Genomic DNA, 22,517 nt, shown 5'->3' on the forward strand with positions numbered 1-22,517 from the left:
CTCAATTAGTGTGAAAAGCTTAGAAGGTGTTGCAATTTGTGAACAACATAAAAATTAAAAACAAATCAATCTCTGCAGGCCATACAGTCTACATGTGCGAAGCAGCGATTTAGTGATCTACATAAAACTAAATATTTGCAGCACATTGGAAAATATTTCTTATCTACACGAGTCAAAGTACATGGTGTTTGGAAACAACATAAATGAATGGTAAGTTCGATGTTCCACTTACTGAAGTCACACAGATGGTGATAGGAAAGGAAATAGGTATGCTCCTCTCTAAAGAATTCTTGTGTCCTTATCAGAAGCTATGAGAAGATGGCACTAATCAACTGAACACCGAGTCTCAAAGTCGAGTGCATCACCAGCTCCTAACTCAAACAGGTGGTGCTGACCCTACCAGCGACGAGTATGGTAGGCAACATGACTGGCCTGGCCATGCCAGTGCTATGTTTAATTTCGACTTCAACACGTCATCTAGTTTACCACAAGCTTTGACCTACCCTTGTTAGACCACAGTTTCTGTTAGGGCTGTTCCAAGAATGGGTTTTGATACTCTAGTGTTTTACATTCCGCTATTAACATGGACTTTCGAGTTGAGCTGTTCATTGCAATAAATTAGAGTTTGTGTGAACTCTAAATGAATAATTTTAGGATTCACCCTAAGTGATTTAGAGGTAGGCCAGCTGGCCATTTGATTTTCATTGCACTTAAATTTAGTAATGGGGAAGTTAGTGAGGATTTTTTTTTCCTTCATAGATTGATTTCATTACTGCTATGATCTGATTGACAAAAGGAAGATTAAACATCCTCCAGACGAAGACGTTGAGTTGGAGGATGAGCTTGGAGATGGTAAGGACTGACAAGGAAATCAGCCATCTACTTTTTAGTAAAGTCATATTCAAATTTGAGGCGAATGATCAAAAACCTGAATTGGGATGGCCAGATGGGGATTAGAGCCTTCACCATCTTAAAAACACGCCCAGTGTTTTACTGTGTGCTTTTTTGCTAAGTGCTTTATGATTGATAATGGTACGTTAGTTCCGATTCTTCACTAAAATGTGGTATCAATTTTGGATATAGGGAAACTGGAGAGTAGTCTGGAAAAATACTTACTTTCAAGCTGTTTCAGAAGCTGCTTAATATGACTGTGCCACATTTCAAGTTTTTCACTGAAACTGAGTAATGACTTTGGGACATATAAATCTAACTTGACAGACAATATGGTTTGATAGTATTTACAAACCAAGTAGCAGATTTCATTTTTCATACATTTGCACTAACACACTGTGTGTCATGCACAACTGACAGTGCTCAAGAGAATTAAAAATATATCCCCTTTAAGCAGGCCCTTCCTCAATTTCACCGTATTAATACTAATGTACAGTGATGTTGCAGCCACCTGCTTCACACAAAGTGTCAGCCTGTTAAACTTAAAAACACAAATTTATGTGGTGTATTATCCGTTACAATCACAGTATTAGTTAATGCAAACAAACTAATTTATTAAAATGTTACAGACATTCATCAAAAGTGAATTACTTATTTCATTTAAAAGTATTCATTTCAAGACAAAATTGCTTTAAAAAGCATAGCTGGTGTATACTGCATGACAACCAATTTACATCTGCCATCTGCTTTCCTGGCAACGTCTCTCCTGTTCAATGACAATCAGTCATGTACGATTTTGACTGCTGCTATAAAACACTGGTTAACAGACGAATTAACCAATTATTTAAAATATTATCTTTGATAAAATTGCAATATAAGAAATATATTAGCAGTCATGCAGAAATAAAGACAGACCTGATGATGCTCTTAAACCAAGTGCTTTTTTTAGTCTACAGAAATAGTTATGTTGCACACAAGAAAATTACTTCAAAATTATTTATGCCACAGCAATTAAAAAATAGTATGTACCAACATTCTCACTTCATTTCGTAAGACATATTTCTGCTCTGTAATTACTTATTCCTCCTACGATTTGTGCGTTTGTTGTTATCCCCTTGTACCTGAAACATAAAGATTAGATTAATTATTCATTCCATAGACCCATAAAAGAGGGAATCCTCCTGGGTGTGGTACATATCAGATAAACACATTACAAAAATGTAATTAGAAAAACTTGAGTTTCATTAACTTTAATGATCCTCATTCAATAAACAGTAAAACTATGTACATAAATTAAATTTAAACTTCTAATATTTACAGGTTTAACACTTGCATCTGCTTTCATTAAATCCATCATTCAGACATTTGCTAGTTTCTTGGCTATTACAACCAAGTATTGTCAGAAATTAAAGTATAATAAATTTTCATTAAAATGGTCTACTGCACTTGTTGAGAAACTCATGGATGGAATAGAAGGAGTTGGCCACCAAAAATTCTTTTAAATTATGTTTAAATTGTGCCTTGTCTGAAACTAAACTCTTCATGGTTGCTGGTAACTTATTGAAAATATGCTTTGCTGAATACTGGACTCCTTTCTGGGCAAGAGTAAGTGATTTTAAATCTTTATGTATATTGTTCTTATTCCTAATATTGATACTGTGTACTAAGCAGTTAGTTGGAAAGAGATTTATTATTTACAACAAACTTCATTAAGGAATAAATATACTGAGAAGCTGTGGTTAATATGCCCAAGTCTTTGAATAGATTTCGACATGATGTTCTTGGATTTACACTACTCATTACTCTTATTATATGCTTCTGTACTCAAAAAATTTTTTCTCTGTTTGTGAAGTTACCCCAAAATATGATACCATATGACATAATGGATTGAAAATAAGCAAAATATGCCAGTTTTTTTATATTTATATCTCCTATGTCTGACATCATTCGCATTGCAAACACAGACTTGATTAAGTGCTTAAGCAGTTCGTTAGTATGTTGCTCCCAACTGAATTTATTATCAAGTTGTAATCCCAAGAATTTTACACGCTCAACTTCTCCTATTTCCATGTCATCATATTTTACACACACACCAGAAGGAAATCTCTTGGAAGTTCTGAACTGCATATTGTGGGTCTTTTCAATGTTTAATGGCAGTGAACTGGCTATGAACCACTTATTAATGTCAGTAAAAATTTGATTAGCTGCACTTTCTAAATTTATATTTGATTTACTATTTATTGCAATGTTTGTATCATCTGCAAATACAACAAACTTGGCATCTGGTAATGTAACAGATGACAGGTCACAAGGAAACAGATGACAGGTCACAAGGAAACAGATGACAGGTCACAAGGAAACAGATGACAGGTCACAAGGAAACAGATGACAGGTCACAAGGAAACAGATGACAGGTCACAAGGAAACAGATGACAGGTCACAAGGAAACAGATGACAGGTCACAAGGAAACAGATGACAGGTCACAAGGAAACAGATGACAGGTCACAAGGAAACAGATGACAGGTCACAAGGAAACAGATGACAGGTCACAAGGAAACAGATGACAGGTCACAAGGAAACAGATGACAGGTCACAAGGAAACAGATGACAGGTCACAAGGAAACAGATGACAGGTCACAAGGAAACAGATGACAGGTCACAAGGAAACAGATGACAGGTCACAAGGAAACAGATGACAGGTCACAAGGAAACAGATGACAGGTCACAAGGAAACAGATGACAGGTCACAAGGAAACAGTAGTGGACCTAGTATGGAACCTTGGGGAACACCACATGCAATTTCTTCCCAGTCAGATGATGTCCGATTGCCTACTGCTGAAGTGTTACGTAATGACACCCTTTGTTTTCTATTAGTAAGATATGACTGAAACCACTTTGCAACACTACCAGTGATGCCATAATATTTTAATTTACTTAAAAGAATGCTGCGATTAACAGCCTTTGACAGGTCACAGAATATGCCAGTTGCCTCTAATTTGTTGTCCAATGAATTAAGGACATTTTTGCTGTAAGTGTAAATAGCTTTCTCAATATCAGAACCCTTAAGAAACCCAAACACTGACTTTGACAGTATGTTATTTTCACTAAGGTGCTTAAGTAGATGCTTGAACATAACCTTTTCAAAGATTTTTGAAACAGCTGGCAAAAGTGAGATCGTTCGGTAATTTGATGGAATTTCTTTGTCCTCTTTCTTGTGGAGAGGTATAACTTCAGCATATTTAAGCCAGTCCAGGAATGTTCCTGTGGCAAGTGATTGATTACACAAATAAATTAAGATATGACTAAGCTCACATAACACTCTTTTATTAACTTTGTTGATATGTTATCTTAATCACTAGGATGCTTTGATTTCAAGGACTTTATGATGGATTCTATTTCTTTGGGTGAAGTAAGTGTCAATTCCATTTTACTGAGATTGCTTGTGTGCATTTGTCTCAGATATTCCATTGCATTATTTACTGAACCTGACAACCCCATGCTGTCAGTAACCCCATGCTGTCAGTAACAGAGACAAAATACTTGTTTAAATCATTTGCAACTCAACATGTGTTTGTTACCAGGGTTTCATTTATTTTTAGAGCTACTTGTTCCTCCTCATTTCTGGTCCTACCTGTACCTGACTTAACTATATCCCATACTGTTTTTATTTTATTGCTGGATGTATTTATCTTCTTCTCATAATGCAGGTGTTTAGATTTCTGGATAACATTCTTCAATATTTTGCAGTAATTTTTGTAATGAGCTATAATGCTAGAATCAAAGGTGTCCCTATGTATCAGATAGTGTTTCCTTGATGGCTCACATGATATCTTTATCCCTTGTGTGATCCATGGTTTCTTATTAGACTTCTGCTTAATCTGAGTTATCTTCAGGGAAAAACAATGTTCAAATAAGGTGCTAATTTTATTAACGAATGCTTTGTATTTTCCATTTGTCTTTTGGATGCTGTAAACATCAATCCAATTAATTTCTTTGAGCAATCTCCTACATTTCTCAGTTTTTGACTGCTTTATTGGCCTTCTGTACTCAGTTTTGATAGATGTTTTACCCTGACAATTTTCAAACTTTAATGTTAGGTGTTTCATGTCATGGTCAGATAGCCCATTTATTACTGGTTTTGTAATGTGGCTTAGTTGCCTAGAATTGTCTATAAATATATTATCAATGGCAGTCTTAGAACATTTGTATACCCTAGTTGGGAAATTTACAGTAGAAATTAAATAGAATGACAACGTAACTGATTTCAGTAACTGTTCACTGACAGTGTTTTTCAGGACATCTATATTAAATTCACCAGCAACCACTAGTTCTTTGTTTTTTAATTTTAGATGAGACAATAAATCTTCAAGACCATTTATAAACAGGTTGAAATTTCTTGAAGGTGCTCTGTATATGGCTACTATTATAAAGGACCTATTATGAAATTCTATCTTTGTTGCACATGCTTCTAAGTGCTGCTCTAAACAAAATTTATTAATGTCAATATTCTTAAATTTAAAACTGTTTTTAACAAATGTGGCAACTCCTCCTTTCTCCATCTTTTGTCTACAGAAGTAGGAACTACCTACAACTACCTAACAACAAAACTTACTTTCTCTTTGCTGATGTTCAGAGAGGCAGATTATGTCAACTGGGTTCGATGACTGATTCATCAATACACATAAGTAGTTCATTAATTTTACTTCTAAGCCCTGGCATGTGAACTACCTAACAACAAAACTTTCTTTCTCTTTGCTGACTTCCCTACATTCTTATTCAATTTTCTACTGAAAGTCTGTTGTGCCCTCTCTACACCTACCTCTGTCTGAGGTTCATCAGCTTCTAACTGAAGCAACAGGTCAAACTTATTCTTCACATTCACCACAAAGCTGTCTGATAAAGTTCTAGGTCTGTTACCCCTGTTACCTGTTGCCACTTCCCACCTCTTTTTACCCTTCTCCCTCCTTAACCTGTTCAGATCTTCCCTAGCTTGCTCTAACTGTGCCTGAAGGGCAGCAATTTTCCCCTCCTGTTCCACTATTTTCCTATCTCTACTGCATATCCTACAGAACCACTGGTGAGTCTGATCCACTTCCCCATTTCCCCACGCCGCTACAGTCACCCCAATGGAAAAACTACTGCACCCATCACACCAAACCCCAGAGCTAACAATTCTATGGCACGTCAGGCACTTTTCACTTATGGTAAAGATCTTACTTTAGCGAGAATAAGTCAAATTAAATTACAGAAAAACAAGGAAACACATTTATGAAAGATTAGGTCTAGTGCTCAATCGTATGTAAACAAACTTACTTTAGTGACAGTAAGTCAGATTGCCGAAAAGAAGAAAAACACGTTTACAAAAATTAGGCCTAGTCGCAACTGTATGTAAACAAATCTACTACTGCATGTGCAACGTTTCCAGATACCGGAATTTAAAATTTACGCTGTGTTTCGCAAAATAAGAGTTAAACAACAAAGGGATACGCTTTTCTTAACTTTCTGGAATGGAACAGAACAATTAAATGAGATTCTGTAAGTTTTACTGGGATAAAATGTATGCAAGAATACGATCGGAACCCTACTTTATGTTTCTTTCATGTTTTCTAGAATAATACGCAGAGAGAAGTGAAACATTTAATAGAAAGCTTGCAAAACACACTAATACATGCATTGAACTAGTTTCCTGAACTAAAAGGAATTTTATTACACTTTAAATCACGTATCCGTATGGCAGCAAAAAAACTCGCGCGTCTCGCCTGGTGCAGGGCTACTAAACATGGCGTTTATCACACTAATACTTAGGGATTAGAAAAACAGTTAGAAGAAGAAGAAGAAGAAGATGATGATGACGATGATGATGCACCTGCAAAGAACTTTTGAGTTAACTGAATGTTGTGGCGATCTTCAGCGTCTACATTTTAATGAAATGGAATGAAACCCACATTTTAACACGAATCACCACCAGAGACTTTTCTTTTTGAGACACTGCAGTATCAAATCCACCTACATGCAGGTGATGTAACAGGTTGTTAATTTGTTAGAGGATCTACTCCCATATGTATTCAAATGGGCAGATGAAACACAAACCAAATGATAAAACTGAATACATAACATCTCTCAACAAAACACAGCAGCACAGCAATTTAAGCACACTTGTGGAGATAATCACTGTGTTTCTAATTTGTATGTGACCTACAGGCATCTCCAAAAAGTAGCCTGCTCTTTGTCTGCAAGTATTGTGTAGACATTTCTGAAGAACTTAGCAGATGGACTAGGTATATATTGTCTACTTTTAAGTGAATATAACGGGTCTTAATTTACACAATCAATGTGTGTGTGTGTGTGTGTGTGTGTGTGTGTGTGTGTGTGTGTGTGTGTGTGTGTGTGTAAAACAATATGAAGGAGACCATGTTCACCAACACTTCAGTGTCCTTTAGAATGATGTCTGGGATGGGTTTCCTTATAATCAGAAAATCCAATACACCGTAACATGTATGCTTTAAGTTAAGCCAGTCCTGGTGTAAGGAAAGAATATGTTTCTTTTATCAATTAAGGGAACATATTTGTCCCATTTTACTTAAAATGTTCATTCAGCTTGTGACATGTTTGTAAATAAGTAAGGAAGATATTGCTAAGGTCATAAATTTAACTATCAGATACACTTCGATGGTTTGCTAGCAGGTATAACTGGATAAAATGGTGGAATAGAGAAGCAAAGCTGCTTAAGTGAAGATATGAGTAAATGCAAAAAATCTGTGGGGACAAAAATCATATCAGGTTGATGCTTAAGTGTGCAGTAGTTGTGTATTACATGTTGGAACTTCAGTTGCTATGCTTTTATTTATCGATTGTCATTTTGTCTTCGCAGTTCACTGCAGCTTTTTGAGTTTACATGTTGTCATTTGGAGATAGTGAATGTAGCTGTGGAAATTAGAATATGGAGTGCCAAGTGGAGAAATCTGAACGTTTCGAACACATTCTTCTGTTTGAGTGCAACAGAGGGGTGACAGCAGCAAAGGCAGCCAGAAACATTTGTGCACGTCAAGAAAAGGGTTTACTCATTTTAAGGAGCATCGTTTTAACATTAGTGACTCTCCCCATTCATTCAGGAACACCTTCGGGGTTTGACGAAAATCATTTAAACACTTTAATCCACATTGTAATTGACAACTCGCAAATGTGATGAACTGTGATCGTTCCAACATCATAAGACATTTATTTGCAATGGGGGAGGTTGAAAAATCAGGTGCATGGGTACCACTTGCTCTAAGCTAGTATCACAAAAATCAGGTTGTGATCATACGTACATCTCTGCTTGCTCATCATCAACTAGCTCATGAACATCACCAAGCATTCCTATCCTGTATTGTTACTGGTTATGAGAATTGGAGTCTTTATGCTAATATAAGGGAAAGAAAGGAATGACTAGGGCCAAACAAAGCAGTAAGTCCGTGTACAAAGACCTGTGTGCATCCACAAAAGATAATGTTATGCATCTGGTGGCACAGCGATGGTGTGGTGTACTACAAATTGTTTCCCCTAGGTGTAACCATCACTGCTGTCATTTACTATCAACAACTGAGATGCTCGCAGACACAATACAAGAACAATGACCAGGAAGAATATCTGAAGCGATACTATTCTACGATAGCACCTGGCCACATTCTCCTAGACTGACAGAAAACACTAGCCTTGAGTTGTGTTGGGAAGCCATTCCGGATTCAAATGATCTTGCACTCTCAGATTTTCACATTTTCCATTCTCTATCGAACAATCTTCAAAGAGCTTCCTTTCTGGATGAAAATGAGCAACAAACAAGGCTTGACAAGCCCTTAGCCTCAAAACCATTGGATTTCTACAGCCACAGAATCGAAAAGTTACCTCAGCATTGGCAGACTGCTGTAAATAGTGAAGGAGACATATTACCGATGACTAAAGTCTCTGTTATGTGTAGCTGTTGTGTTTATTGAACTTATGGAAAAAGACCATGAACTTGTGCATCAACCCAATATAATCAAATAGTTATTGTCTTCACCTTAAAATGTCAGCAGTTACACTGTGCAAAACTGACAGATACAGCTGCTTCATATTCTGAGATAAATTAACAGCAAAACTAGTAACAAACAACAGCTACAAAACAGACATGTATCATTTGTGTACAGTAAATAAGAAATAGTAACAAAAGCTAAAAAAAATATTGTTTGATGACACCACTGCTTCATTGTATGCTTTCAGCAATTAACTATTTCAAATGTGCACTTAAGATAATGAGATGGAGGATCATCTCAAAATTGGACCTGAAATATTTCCAAACCCAGTAATCAATTAAGAAGGTCATTGTGCTCTTTTCCGGCCCACATAAGGCAGTATGAGGATTCTAACTATTACGCCAATTTTATTACTTCAGTTTGCCTCTGCTGCAGCTAAACAATGAGTCAAACGTCATTTGTGATACGTCTTCACTGAATTTCCCAGACAACAACCAGTAATTCCTGAAGCCTAATTAACAGTCCAATGTACTACGGTTGGATTCACAGTGGCACTGATGATTGCCAGACTATCGCCAAAGGTCACCCAATTCCATCGGCTGACAATTCGGTCTCTCAGTTCTATAAAGGAGGATAGAATCTTGTTCCTCAGTTATCTGAGCAACCAGACAGTTTTACGAAATTTACGAGATGAAGAGAGAAATAATCTATTACATACTCATGTGATTCATGGTGAAACTCAAAAGCAAGATTACAAACACTCTGAAGGCCTTTAATAAATTCAGCAAAATAGACAAACGTCAATTAAACTTCAATGACTGTATTCAGCATATGTCTCACAGACAAACATAAGTTTCAGAATAAGACACACTGAACAACTGAAGCACTGAATTTGCAAAACATCTCATACAAGAGAACCACCACACTATTGGCATAAAAATACCAGCAAGCAGTAATAAATATGGAAAAAGAAAGTTCTGTCAGAATGAAAATAATTTATGACTGCTCAGACAGGCACTAACCCCACAACCTACTTCCATAAACAGGTTTCTCGTGCCACATCCTCACACAACCCTAATCCTACCACTACTACAGAGAATCAGCTGCAAAGAAGTATTTCCCTTACCACTCAATATCACTGTGCCCAGAAATGAGGGACATCCTACTGAAGACCCTTCCCATCCCTCTTTAAGTGCTATTCTGTCACCTACTCAACATACACAACACCTTCATCCTCCCCACTCCCAACCCCTTTTGTTGAGAAAGACCCAGGTGCAAGACCTGTCTGATTCACTGACCCAGCACATCCTACTCCAGTCCTGTCGCAGGCTTATCCTACACATTCAGAGGCAGCGCCATGTGTGAAAGCAGCCATGTCATATGCTTTGCTGTAATCACTGCTAAGCATTTTATGGGGGCATGAGCACCAACTAGCTGTCCATCAGAATGAATGGCCATTTCAAAACTGTGGCCACAAACAAAGTTGACTGCGCAGTGGCACACCACACTTCAGAGGACAACGTAAGTTCAACAGCTGCTCCACAACCCACACCACCTGGAACCTCCCTCCCAGCATCATCTTTTCTGAACAATGCAGATGAGAGTTATCCTTGCAACACATCCTTCACTCCAGTAATCCTACCCTAACTTTCCACTAATCCATTGTACCAACAACCTCTACCCAACAGTTTCACCTTTCTGTCCTGTGACCCCCTCCCAACCATGCCTCCATATCACTGTCGCCGTGTCACACCTCGTGTGCTTTGGTACCTGTGTGGCACAGGCCAAGTCCGTACACCTGCCATCTCTCCCTCCCACATTCATTCATTCATAGTATGCACACCGGCCAACTACCTACGAGCTGCTAGCCACGCACTAAAATTTTAAAAAGTGGTACTGTATTTAGAAGCCTGATTGACAATTTCAGAAATCACATATGTTATCTGTTGCAGCTTCACGTTGCATCTAATGAGATGCAACGTAACAGCAGACACTGCTACAAACTGAAAATAAACAGATTACAACTTCACAGTTAAACTTGTGAATCTGTTTTGTTACACACTATCAGCGGCTGATGCAACGTTAACATTTGTATTTGTAGCACGACTAGTTTGAACAGCACATTCTTAAAACAAAAATAGTGTTACTACCATTTAACATTACCTTTTTTAACAGTTTTCCAATTGGTGTTGATGTATCTTCAGTAAGTTTGATCTTTTCTGTAAAAGAACAACAAGCACCTATTCAAAACATTGACTCATTTACCAGAAGCAAGGAGGACTGCATGGTCAAAAGTATAAAATGAACACAAACAAAAGATATGAACACAAACAAAGGATGTGAACACAAACAAAGGATGTGAACACAAACAAAGGATGTGAACACAAACAAAGGATGTGAACACAAACAAAGGATGTGAACACAAACAAAGGATGTGAACACAAACAAAGGATGTGAACACAAACAAAGGATGTGAACACAAACAAAGGATGTGAACACAAACAAAGGATGTGAACACAAACAAAGGATGTGAACACAAACAAAGGATATGAACACAAACAAAGGATATGAACACAAACAAAGGATATGAACACAAACAAAGGATATGAACACAAACAAAGATTTGAAAAGCTGGAATGTACCACAATCAAAAGTGACATTTATCACATTTCTGGAAAGAAAGACTCATATTTTTTTACATTAATGAAAATCATTATTTGTGGTGATGCCAAGGACAACTGAAACATCTACAAGTAACATCATAGGTGTGTACAATATTAACGTTGATTGCAAAATAATTTGTCAATTAACGCTATACCAATAGTAGAAAAATGTACCGCAAGTTTCCTGTAATCCCAGAGAAAGAAATATAGTACTGCAAGATCTGTGGACTTTATAGGGCACAACATATGCAAGCATTCCCCAGATAACACAACAGCTACTCAAAGGATTGGTTACTGAAGCACAGTGTTCAGTCAGCACTAAGTCTAGTAGCCATCAAAGTACTGCTCTCTCCCAACATCCTCATAGCAGGCGGAGGACTCTGGTTAATGAAGACATTTTTATTCAGAGAAAAAAAACTGTAACCAATTTCTTGCCTTTATCAACTATTTTCAATGACTACTAATTAAAAGAGGGGCATATCCATAAGTTTTCTTGTATGTGATGCTCCAAATTGTTTTGTCCAAGACCGAACAACTTATGTGATTATGAATGTAAATACTTCAGGAACAAAGGTAACAACTCACCGAATAGTAGATGTGTTAGGTAGTGGACAGGCACATAAGCAAGGCTGGAAACTATGTTAACAGTCCCTCCTCCAAACACACACACACACACACACACACACACACACACACAGTAGTTTGAGCAGCACATGAGGAGGTTGATGAGTAGATTGGGAGGCAGGAGTGACAGAACAGAGCAAGGTGGGACTGAAGAAAAGGGTGTGGGTGCAGGTGATGAAGTTAGGGTCCTATTGTAGGGTGGAGGTGGGTATGGGGCACTGGTTAGCAGACACTGATGCCAGGAGGATTGGGTACCAAAAAACAAAAACCTAAAAATGCCATGCAACAATGGGCCAATGAGGCAGAATCTAAAGCCTTCAACCAGAGTCTTCATGAACAGCTGGCAGACTAGCTAAAAAGTAAAAGTAACAGCATCTGAACCAAATACCAAACAGGTTTCAAACAAGAATAGTAATCACATTAATAAATGTGAAAATTATATTAAACAGGCAACTTTTTTATACATTAATTACAAAAACAAAACAGCTGAATTTCTCAAACAGTGCTACACTACAGTCTCACAACTATTTAAAATACAGGTACTGAAGAGTAGACCATTAGTTTGGGGAACTCATGCTGGAAACATGCTCTCAGACATTCCCCAGGATTCAGTGATAGGTCTGTTGCTCTCCTCCCTATACTGTATGTGAATGACATCTCACCTGTGTGACATGCTTGTTTGACAGTGTTTTTGTAGTGCCTGTCTGCGACTCAACATCTCTGCTATATGGCGAGCAGCAGTATATGCTTCTCATAATATTGTCATCATTCTACCCTTGATTTTCCACTGTTTTATTTTACATTCTTATAACTTTTTTTGTGAGAATAAACTGCCATTTGATTGTGTATTAGTGTATTTCTCTTCAGTGCTACCTATATTTCAGCTTTTATGTCATTATCAAGTATAATGCTAAAAGTTCTTAGATCATTAACATTTCATATCTGTTAAGACATTCCAAAGCACACGAACAGGAGTAATACATACCTTTAAGATGCAACTTTCAAATAATATATACTGTAGAAGACACAGTGAATATATTTGAATCTGGCAGAAGGCATGGTAACCCCTCAAAAGGTTTGAGAATGGTCATCAATCAAATGTGTTTCACGGAGGGCAATATACAGGGGGTGGTGCGGGAACTTCCTTATTTAAAAGAAATCATAAATCAGAAAGCATTAGAGACATCAATTTAATTCTTTTTTCTTTACAAAGAGTAATATCTGAAGTTTTGTTCCATTAAGTTTTGAAAATGATATCTTGAAGGTGGCCTCCGTTCTGTTCAGTGAATTTTGGAGGGTCGAAATCTGAAGTTTTGATCCACTTTTACCGACGTGTGTGTCAATGTTGGCAATAGCAACATGAATATTGTTCCATAGCTCAGCCAGGGTCTGCAGACAAGTGGAATACACTGAGGATTTGAGATAGCCCCATAAGAAAAAGTTGCATAGTGCTAAATCTGGCGAGCATGCTGGCCATTGGAGATCGCCCCTCAAAGATACGAGACGATCGGGGAAGTGTTCATGCCATGTGAGCTGTGGCACCATCTTGTTGAAACCAGACATCACCCACATTCATTTCCTCAAGTTCTGGAATGAAAAATTGTTAGGTCATCTGGACACAATGCCCAGAAGTGACTGCCTATTGACTGACCCTATCATTCTCTTCGAAAAACCATGGGCCAATAATACCAACTTTAGATAGTGCACATCAAAAAGTCACACGTTCTGTATGCAGGGGCTGCTCATGGAAGTTCTTGGAGTTTCGTGCCACTCCAATACCGCATATTTTGCTTATTCACACAGCCAGACAAATGAAAATGCTGAAGAACACTAAGGCTTCATGATGAAGCTCCTCGAAAAAGGCTTCACACACTTTTTTTGTGCAACAAAATAATGTGGATGAAGTGAATGCACCACTGAAAGTTTATACGGATGATATTTCAACTACTCACAAAGAATTTATCTCACTGTGCATTCAGAAATTGCAAGGCCAGCTGCACACGGGGGAATTCAAAAACAACATCCTTACCCTCTCTGTGTTTTCAGTTGTTCTGGTGATTCTTGAAAGTCCTGGTTTCTTTTTCTGCATACTTCCTGTATCCATAAAGGTGTCTACCCACATAACAGTTGATTTCCCATCAGGAACACAACTTGGAGGCCGGATGTTAAACTGTTTCCTGAACGTACGCCGAGTTCTGATGACCGAAAGTCCATTTGAAACGCAGTTAAGTCTCGCACTTTTGATGGCACTGAAACCCACGCAACAATTACAACCACTGTGTGCCGGGTGTTCCAAATAAGAAGTTCCCACACCACACCCTGTAGAACAGGACACAATTGTTGGAATGTGACAGTAACATCCATTCCAACTGCATTGAATTATCACATTAATTGCATCCTGGTTAGGTGTGAAGGGACCAAATGGACGAGTAATGCCCCTGGATCACTGTCGGTCACTGGTGTTGGCGGAACAACGTTGACAGACACACTCATGTACAATGTCATTGATGGATCTGATGCTTCCTGATTCACTGGAACAGTCTTCTCCTGTGATTTCTACCTTTTCTTCGTAACTACTTTTGAGAGTCAGAACTCTTATGAGGGCTTAGCTGCGGTAAGGAAAAGAACTGAAGAAGAGGTAGCACCCCTGGGACTTTCAGTCCGTGGGTCCATCAGTAAATGGCTGATGTTTGGTCACTAGTCTGTAGATTTCTATGGAGAAGGTTTCCTAAATGGAGTCCGTCATTTGTAGACAGTCTGGGAGGCTGATGCTTCTATAGCTGGACACAGTGAGGAAAGATTCTAGGAAATGGTGCTACAGGAACCACAAGACAGGGTGGGATGAGTGGGGTTCTGTCTCCCTTCTTCTGCAACTACCTGTGTTTGGCGTTTGACATTGAGGGAGACTACTGCTGACCTAAGTACGGTTATGGCAGAAGTCAATACTATTAGGACTGGATATATGTGATTGTATATTTTCTGGGCTACTAAATGTCAGATTCAATATGAGGCCTTAAGATCCTAGAATTTATATTCCTTAATTCAGGTATCACATTTTGGGGGTCAAGGGAGGGGTGCCTCTGACATGATGTATGCCCACAGCAGTGACATTTAAATCACTGCATCAGTGATGGGAAATACAGCTTCACATCACATCACAACACAACACAACACAACATCACAACAGTTGTCTATGTTTCTGACTTTCTTAGGAAGCAAGTCCCTATTAAAAGTGAGGATGAACGTCTTTTTGTTGACCTAGCTGTCCGGCAAAGTGGATCCCTCTTTTCTCCAAGTTTTTGCATAATTCCTTATCTGCTTGTAGTGTTAAGTCCTCATGAAAAATCAAATCTCTTAACATGTTCAAGGTCTAGTGAGATTTTATGGCGACAAGTATGCCACAAAATTTCTTGCAAGAAAGTAATGCTCAGGACTGGGTACGAGTCACTGTTTTAATTCAGGCAGAACTACTTTGTGGTTTATGGATGGAAGAGATTTTTCTGAATAAATTTTGGTATTACGTACAAAGAACAAAGGCTTAGTAGTTAGGAAGGACCCGCCATCAATGTGAGTGCAAACCAGGAACTGGCGGCAATAAGTTTCAGCAATTCACTTGACTTTGCTTACGTCCCATAGTTTGGCAAGGAGGAAAAGTTCTTGGGTTTGTAACAATCTGAAACTGAATAATTCAAGTTTGTTTGGAGATACTACCAGAGCCTCACAGCCTTGGACCTTTACACTGTGTGAAATATCAACTACAATGCCACCTGTTCCAGTCGAGGGCTCTTCCCGTGGGTGCCGTCTAGTCAGAGCAATGGTCCCCTGGCTTGATGGCCACTGCACATAGGCCCGTTGCCCCCAGACAAACAGGCACCTACTCTTTGGCATGCAGCACCTACTCTTCGACATGCACTGTGTAATGGTACTTGAATTACGTAACCATTGCGGGACCTCACCTCAACTTCTCGATACCAGCAATATTCTACTGTGATTCGGTAAAGTTAACACATTTCTGAGACAACATTCAGATTTGATTTCATTAATGTAGAGGTACTTTGATATATCGATATGTTTATATTGCAATGATATTATTCTTATGTGAATTCTTTCTTTTGTCATTATGATCTTTGACGTACTTGTAACTCTGATTTTTGGGCGCGTAAGCGGTTATTAGAGAGAGTCAAGTCTTGGTCGTCATGTTGAAAAGACACAAATTGTAGTCAGTTTATAAAATGTGAACTTTAACAGTGAGGAAGATATTTTCAAGTATGTTTTATATTGTGAAGTGATGTTTTGTGAGTTACGTGGTATTGCAACAAAAGTAATAAAAAAGAAGTGTAACTTTTCGGAGTGCTGATTACATTTTTACATCACCATTGTGCTAACTTGCAAAGGTTTAATCTTCAAGAAGAGTTTGTGAAACATCTATAAAACTTTCGAATATCGCATAATAACACCTAGGCCTCTTTGCATCCGAGCTTGGAATCACCACCACCTAGATTTTCGACAATTGAGCCATGAGTTCACAACGAGACCAGCGTGGGAAACATGAAAAGATGAGTGCGTAGTTTATCCATTATTTCATGAAATGACTTTATTAACTGTGCTCTAATGACACTTGCCACATAATATAACGTCGTCGTTGCCCGAAAATGCAATACTTAGTAGCGTGAGCAACATTACAATCATAATTAATTTTTTACCTTTGTTGTGGTAGTGTTGTTAGAACTGGGAGATAACAGGTTGATCAATGGCATAATTCCAGTTTAGTCAGGGGCTACCATTATGTGGGCACCACTACATCGACTGGCTATTTTTTTTTGAGTGGAGGTCAAATCCAAACTTTGGAACCAAGCACGAGTTAACTCAAATACAGTAAAACTTCATTTATACATCTCTCTCTCTCTCTCTCTCACACACACACACACACACACACACACACACACACACACACACACACACTTTTTCAAAGTTAAGCATTGGTCAAATTTACTGCAAGGAGAAATCAACTGCTTGGAGTGCTAGCATCGTTGCAGAGACTCCCAAATTTACATGGGGCTTCCCGTATATAACGAAACTGACAAATATTCGAGGCAGATGAAGCAATGTGTAGCTTATGAAATCCTGAATTTAAAATAATAATAATAATAATAATAATAATAATAATAGTAAAAAGTGAGAAGCATAAAAAAATTGCACATCCTATTAGCCGTGAGGTAAGGCCAGGATATACCTCTGGGAAAAAGGAGAAAATCTACAACTTCTACGGAAATAAAATTTTTCATGACTACAGTATGTATTAAATTTATTTGCCTTCACATATTCTCCTCCAGTGCATTATAAATAGCTTCAAATGTTTCTGGTATTATTTTCGTCAATGTGCACTGTAGCATTTGAGCGCAATACTGGTATTGTAAACTAGAGTAACTAGAAATTGCAGTACTACGTAATTCTTTCTTTTGCAGATGTAGCATTTCTGAGGAGTGTTTCGCTTCATAATACGAGGAGCCACTTTCTTGAGCACATACTGAAATGTACTCTCGTTCATTCCCAAAGCGATTTTCATGCGACGATGATGTGAACCTCGTCACTACAGAACCCATGGCTATCCCTGAGATAGTTCAATGTGCACTGCGGGACCTGGACAAGAAAGAAACTGACGATAAGGATGATACAGAAGAGCCTCAGCATTCCTGTGACATTTAACATGCAGTAAATGTGTTAGAAATAATTAAACAATTTGTGACGCATCACAATGTTCCTGTCAAAAGGATGAAAAAGTTATCCTGTTTTGAGGGTACAGTGTACGCTACTGCCACATCAAAGAAAAAACAAACAAAAATTATGGACTTTTTTTATGAAATGACGTTTTCTTCTGTGTAGAGGATTACATTTAATCATTAGAAACAGTTTTAAGCTGTTGCTGGAACATTCTGAGAATGATGCCTATCTGCTTATCATAGCGTTTCTGGAAAAAGCCACATGTCATGTCTGTGGAGATGTCATATGGCACAACTGAAACGTGTGGGGATGTGGGAGACTGAAAACCTGCATGTTAAGGTAGGGTATAAGCACCACCACCTTCAGAAAGTGTGTTTTGAAAAGTGTCAGTTGTTTTGTAAAGGAAGCAGTGAGCTAAGCTAAGCAGCTGTTAGTTAGGTGGGATGAATTTGTTCAGCAAACCAGATGTGATGAACAAAAAATTATTCTATCTTATAGTCAGATTGGAGAGAAGCAAAAACAAATAGGTGAATGAAGCAGCGTAAAACCTCTTTAAATGACACATGTTAAAGGGCCTATCATTAATATGTTCATTGTTAAACAACGTTATTTTACACAATCTTCAAAAATTATCAGATGATGCTATTTCAATATCCTGGTCAGTTATACATGGAACTTCATAAAAGTAATTTTGCTGTTATGCACAGCATTCAATTTCTCTTTTACATATGCTGTATAAAGACACGGTTCACTCCTCCACTTTAAGAGATTAATATATTAATGTAATGACATTTTGTTCACAGATGACAATTTCTGAAATGTGAGAAATTTTCTGTCATAGTGTCAATACACCACAGCTATCTTCCTACATGCAGAAGACCAACACTTCCTATATTGAATCCACCACAATTTCCTCAGAAACTCAAACTCTGCAGTATGGTATTCTACAGATTTTATGAGAGCTGTTAAATACATTTTCAAAACACATTTATTCTTAGGAATTAAGATTTTGTGGCAATGCAGTCTCCATCATGTTCTATGGCCTTATGCCAGCACTGTGGAAGAGCATGTGAAGGCCTCATTTCAAAAAAGAAATGGTAATCCTTTGCAACAAGCAATGCACTGCAATAATTCTGATATCTCAGGGAACGATCATCACTCAGAATGTTTAACACCGAGCATTCTCAAATGTACAAAATTTGAGGTGTACCACTATTGAAATAAGCTGTTGTATACTCTTGTTGGCAAAAGCTCTTGTCTTCTGCTCTGCTGCGATAGTATTAGTCTTAGCCGTAGGAAAGGGGAATTTTGTTAGAATTCAGTAAAGGTGCGGTTGAGCGATGAAGTCTGGGGCAGCCTTTAAACGAGAACGGGACTGCTTCAACCGTCGCCGGGCAGTCCCAGTGAAATTAGGTAATGCACTTGTAGGTGCACAGAAAGAATACTGCTTATTAGAGGTTTCTGGTTGAGACAAGGGTACACATGGCTTATTAGTCTAGACTTGGTTGGCAGGAGAAGGCTTGTGTCACCACATTATAGGTTACATGGGGTGAGGGATAATGAAGTGAAGTCATTGGATATGACAGTACTTACATTTATGATTGCAGGGACTAAGTTTAATAAGCAGGTAGAGGTGTTACCTTGTGTGGGTGAAGGGTATTCGGTGATTCTCAGATTGGACTTCCTTGATAAACATCATGCACAGATAGATCTTTGGCAACAAACAGTGGAACTCAGTGGAACAATGTTTTGCATGCAGGAAACGGTTGCAAATGGATGAATGTCACAAGGCGCACTTAACGCGAAGGTGACGCCAGCTAAACTGCAAACGGATCAATTAAAGGTTAATCAACAGGATAACGTACCAGCAGGTACAGGGAAGGTAGTTTGGGTTTCAATAAATATGGATTTACCAAAGGAGACATTGCACATGGTGGAGTCACTCTCGAGCAATGAGGAGTTGGATAATGCGCACTGTTTTGTGCGGAGGAGTTTAGCTTACGCAAATTATGTGGAAGGAGATTATTGGGTTCCTGTACGTATACAAAACTTTGGCAGAGCGGATTTTAGCTTGTTGAAAGTGTTGTTGTTTGCCCACACTGGTTTTTTTTTATGAAGATGACCTCGATAGGGAGGATTTAGAGGCGAGCCATAAGCAAAACGTCAATGCAGTGCAATTGAGGGGAAAATTACAGCATATGCAGGGAGACGACAGGGTCAGTTGGAGGAATTGTTATTGACATTTAGCGATTTATTCGGAACGGAGGGTAGGTTACCAGCAACACCGATTACGAAGCATCACATACCAACAGAGGCTAATACACCAGTGTTTTGGAACCCGTATAGGGTAGCACGTCATATGCAACCACTACTAGAGGAGTTTATAAAACAACAACAACTATGGGATGGAATCAGAGCATAGCAATAGTCCGTATTCAAGCAATGTAGTTCTCGTACCTAAGGAGTCAGTGGATGGTACAAGGAAATATAGGTTTTTGTTGTGATTATAGGTTTCTGAATGCGAAAACCATTTTGGACGCATATCCGATTCAGAATATCACGGACACATTGGATAATCTGGGACAATATAAGTATTTTACGACGATGGATTTACGGAGTGGATACAACCAATTGGAATTAGTGCCAGAGGATAGTGCAAAGACAGCTTTTACTGTTCCTGGGGGACACTATCAGTATATACGTATGCCGTTCGGGTTGAAGAATGCACCGGCAACTTTTCAGCGATTATTAGATGGGATTTTAAGGGCATTGAAACCAAAGACTCGTATGGTTTACTTAGATGACATAGTATTTTCGAAGGATATACCAGAACATGTATCGCGTTTAAGAGGAGTCGGCACGGTTATAAGTTTAGAAAAATGTAATTTTGCGCAGACGCAGGTCAAATATTTAGGCCATGTAATCAGTGAACAAGGGGTTCAAACTGATCCTTGGTTAACAGAGGCAGTTCAAAATTTTTCCACACCACGTACAACGAAGCAATTACAATCTTATATTGGGTTATGTTCATATTATCGTGAATTTGTGAATGATTTTGCTAAAATAGCCGAGTCGTTAACAAAGCTTTTAAAGAAAGGGTTAAAATTCAATTTGGGGGGGTGTGGGGGGGGGGGGGGGGTGGAGAGAGAGATTGCACGGTCTGCTTGATGGAGGGCAGTGACAGCGGTCTGCTTTGGGTCCAGGACGGGCCACGTTTGCTTCCCTCCTGTCGTACTGGGGTCTGAGCAAAGTGTATGCTGTGGGAGGCACAGCAATGCTGAAACAGTGTTGGAGACTGTGGCGGGTGTTGCCATCCAGCAAGCATCACTAGTGGCAAGTTGCAGCACAGCATTCAGAAGGGCACAGGTTCGAGTCTGGTCCTGTCCTGGGAGCAGCGGCAGCCCGAGAGCCCTGGGTGATCAGTACAACCATCTTCGTCCCATGGTCGGACATAGCAGGCCAAACAGGGCGGAGGGCGGCAGGGATCAAGGACTGTAACAGTCTCCGGGATCGTGGACGGAATGGCGCCAGTCGCTACGCCTCAGCGAACAACGACCGGGCGAGCACAGCTGGTTTCCAGCTGAGTGGCCTAGCAGACGGCAGCAGTTGTGTCTGCATTCCAGAAGTGCTGAGATGGCTGGACTCAAGGAACAGTATATGAGCGGCGCGCCTACATTATGCTTCTGTAAATTATGAAAATAAAGCAATGCTTCCGAATACCGCTGTATCACTCTGCACTGCCTCATGATGCTATTGAACTTGCTTGGTCTCCTAGTTGTGTATTCATGAATTCTGAAACGTGCACGAGAGTGAGCTGTAGTGTTGGAGCAAGATCTATTTTTGATTCTTGTCAGATTGAACACTTCGGAAACAGTTCCCGAGTTTATTCAGTCTCTTTACATATGCCTCTGAATTAATAGTTGACCCTTTTGGCAACACACCCATGAGATAGACACAATTACTATCCCAAAAGATTGTCATTGTGACTAATGCAGCTAAGAAAGCTGCCTCAGATTTCTTCACTTACAGTGAGTATGGGTAGTGCCACTCCACTGCCTGCCTTTCCCTTTCCAGTTCAAAGTGATCTCTCCATTTGCTGTAAACTGCTCCAACAATACCTATTAAATGTCTTTTGATCTTGTGCTCTGTTGTCAGCATTCTTGGAACCCATCTTGAGCACAACTCTCAGTATCCAATATTCATAATCATTGTACACATCTTTCCTATGCTTGCCGATAGCTCTGTCTCGTAATTATTTACCAATCTGCACATGTAGTGGCATCTCCACTATTCACTATGGCCAGTCACAAAACTCAGTTTCTGCACTTTGATGCTTTAACTCTCATTGTATAAGGATTTTCATTTTTAAAGACAATCTTTTATTTTTTATTTTACAGTTTTTTAGTAATGAGAATTTATTCTCACTGTAACATGCAAACAAAGCCCACACGACCACTATTACATCATAACATGTATATTAGCACCTTTACTTTACAATTATCTATGTTACCAAGGAACTATGTTACTAAGGAACTATCCCGGAACCCAGTACCAGTGGAGGTCGCCCAACTAACAGATTTGTGGGGCAACAAAAGTCTGATTTTTAACATTTCGCAGGGCTATGAC

At 38.8% G+C, this 22,517-nt stretch overlaps 1 protein-coding gene across 2 annotated transcripts in view; it reads right to left on the bottom strand.

Moving 5' to 3' along the window:
* Positions 1-1,484: 1,484 nt before the first annotated feature.
* LOC126183381 (centrosomal protein of 112 kDa-like) overlaps positions 1,485-22,517 on the bottom strand; it is a 152,602-nt gene continuing 131,569 nt past the window's right edge. For both annotated transcript variants that reach the window (XM_049925328.1, XM_049925317.1), the window contains exons 14-15: positions 11,047-11,102; positions 1,485-2,012 (exon numbers count right to left, since the gene is read on the bottom strand). In XM_049925328.1, coding sequence (XP_049781285.1) covers positions 1,965-2,012; positions 11,047-11,102 — 104 coding nt within the window. In that variant the 3' untranslated portion in view covers positions 1,485-1,964. The remainder of the gene's footprint in view (positions 2,013-11,046; positions 11,103-22,517) is intronic.

This window comes from Schistocerca cancellata, chromosome 1, assembly GCF_023864275.1.
Source record: "Schistocerca cancellata isolate TAMUIC-IGC-003103 chromosome 1, iqSchCanc2.1, whole genome shotgun sequence".
Lineage (NCBI taxonomy): Eukaryota > Metazoa > Arthropoda > Insecta > Orthoptera > Acrididae > Schistocerca > Schistocerca cancellata.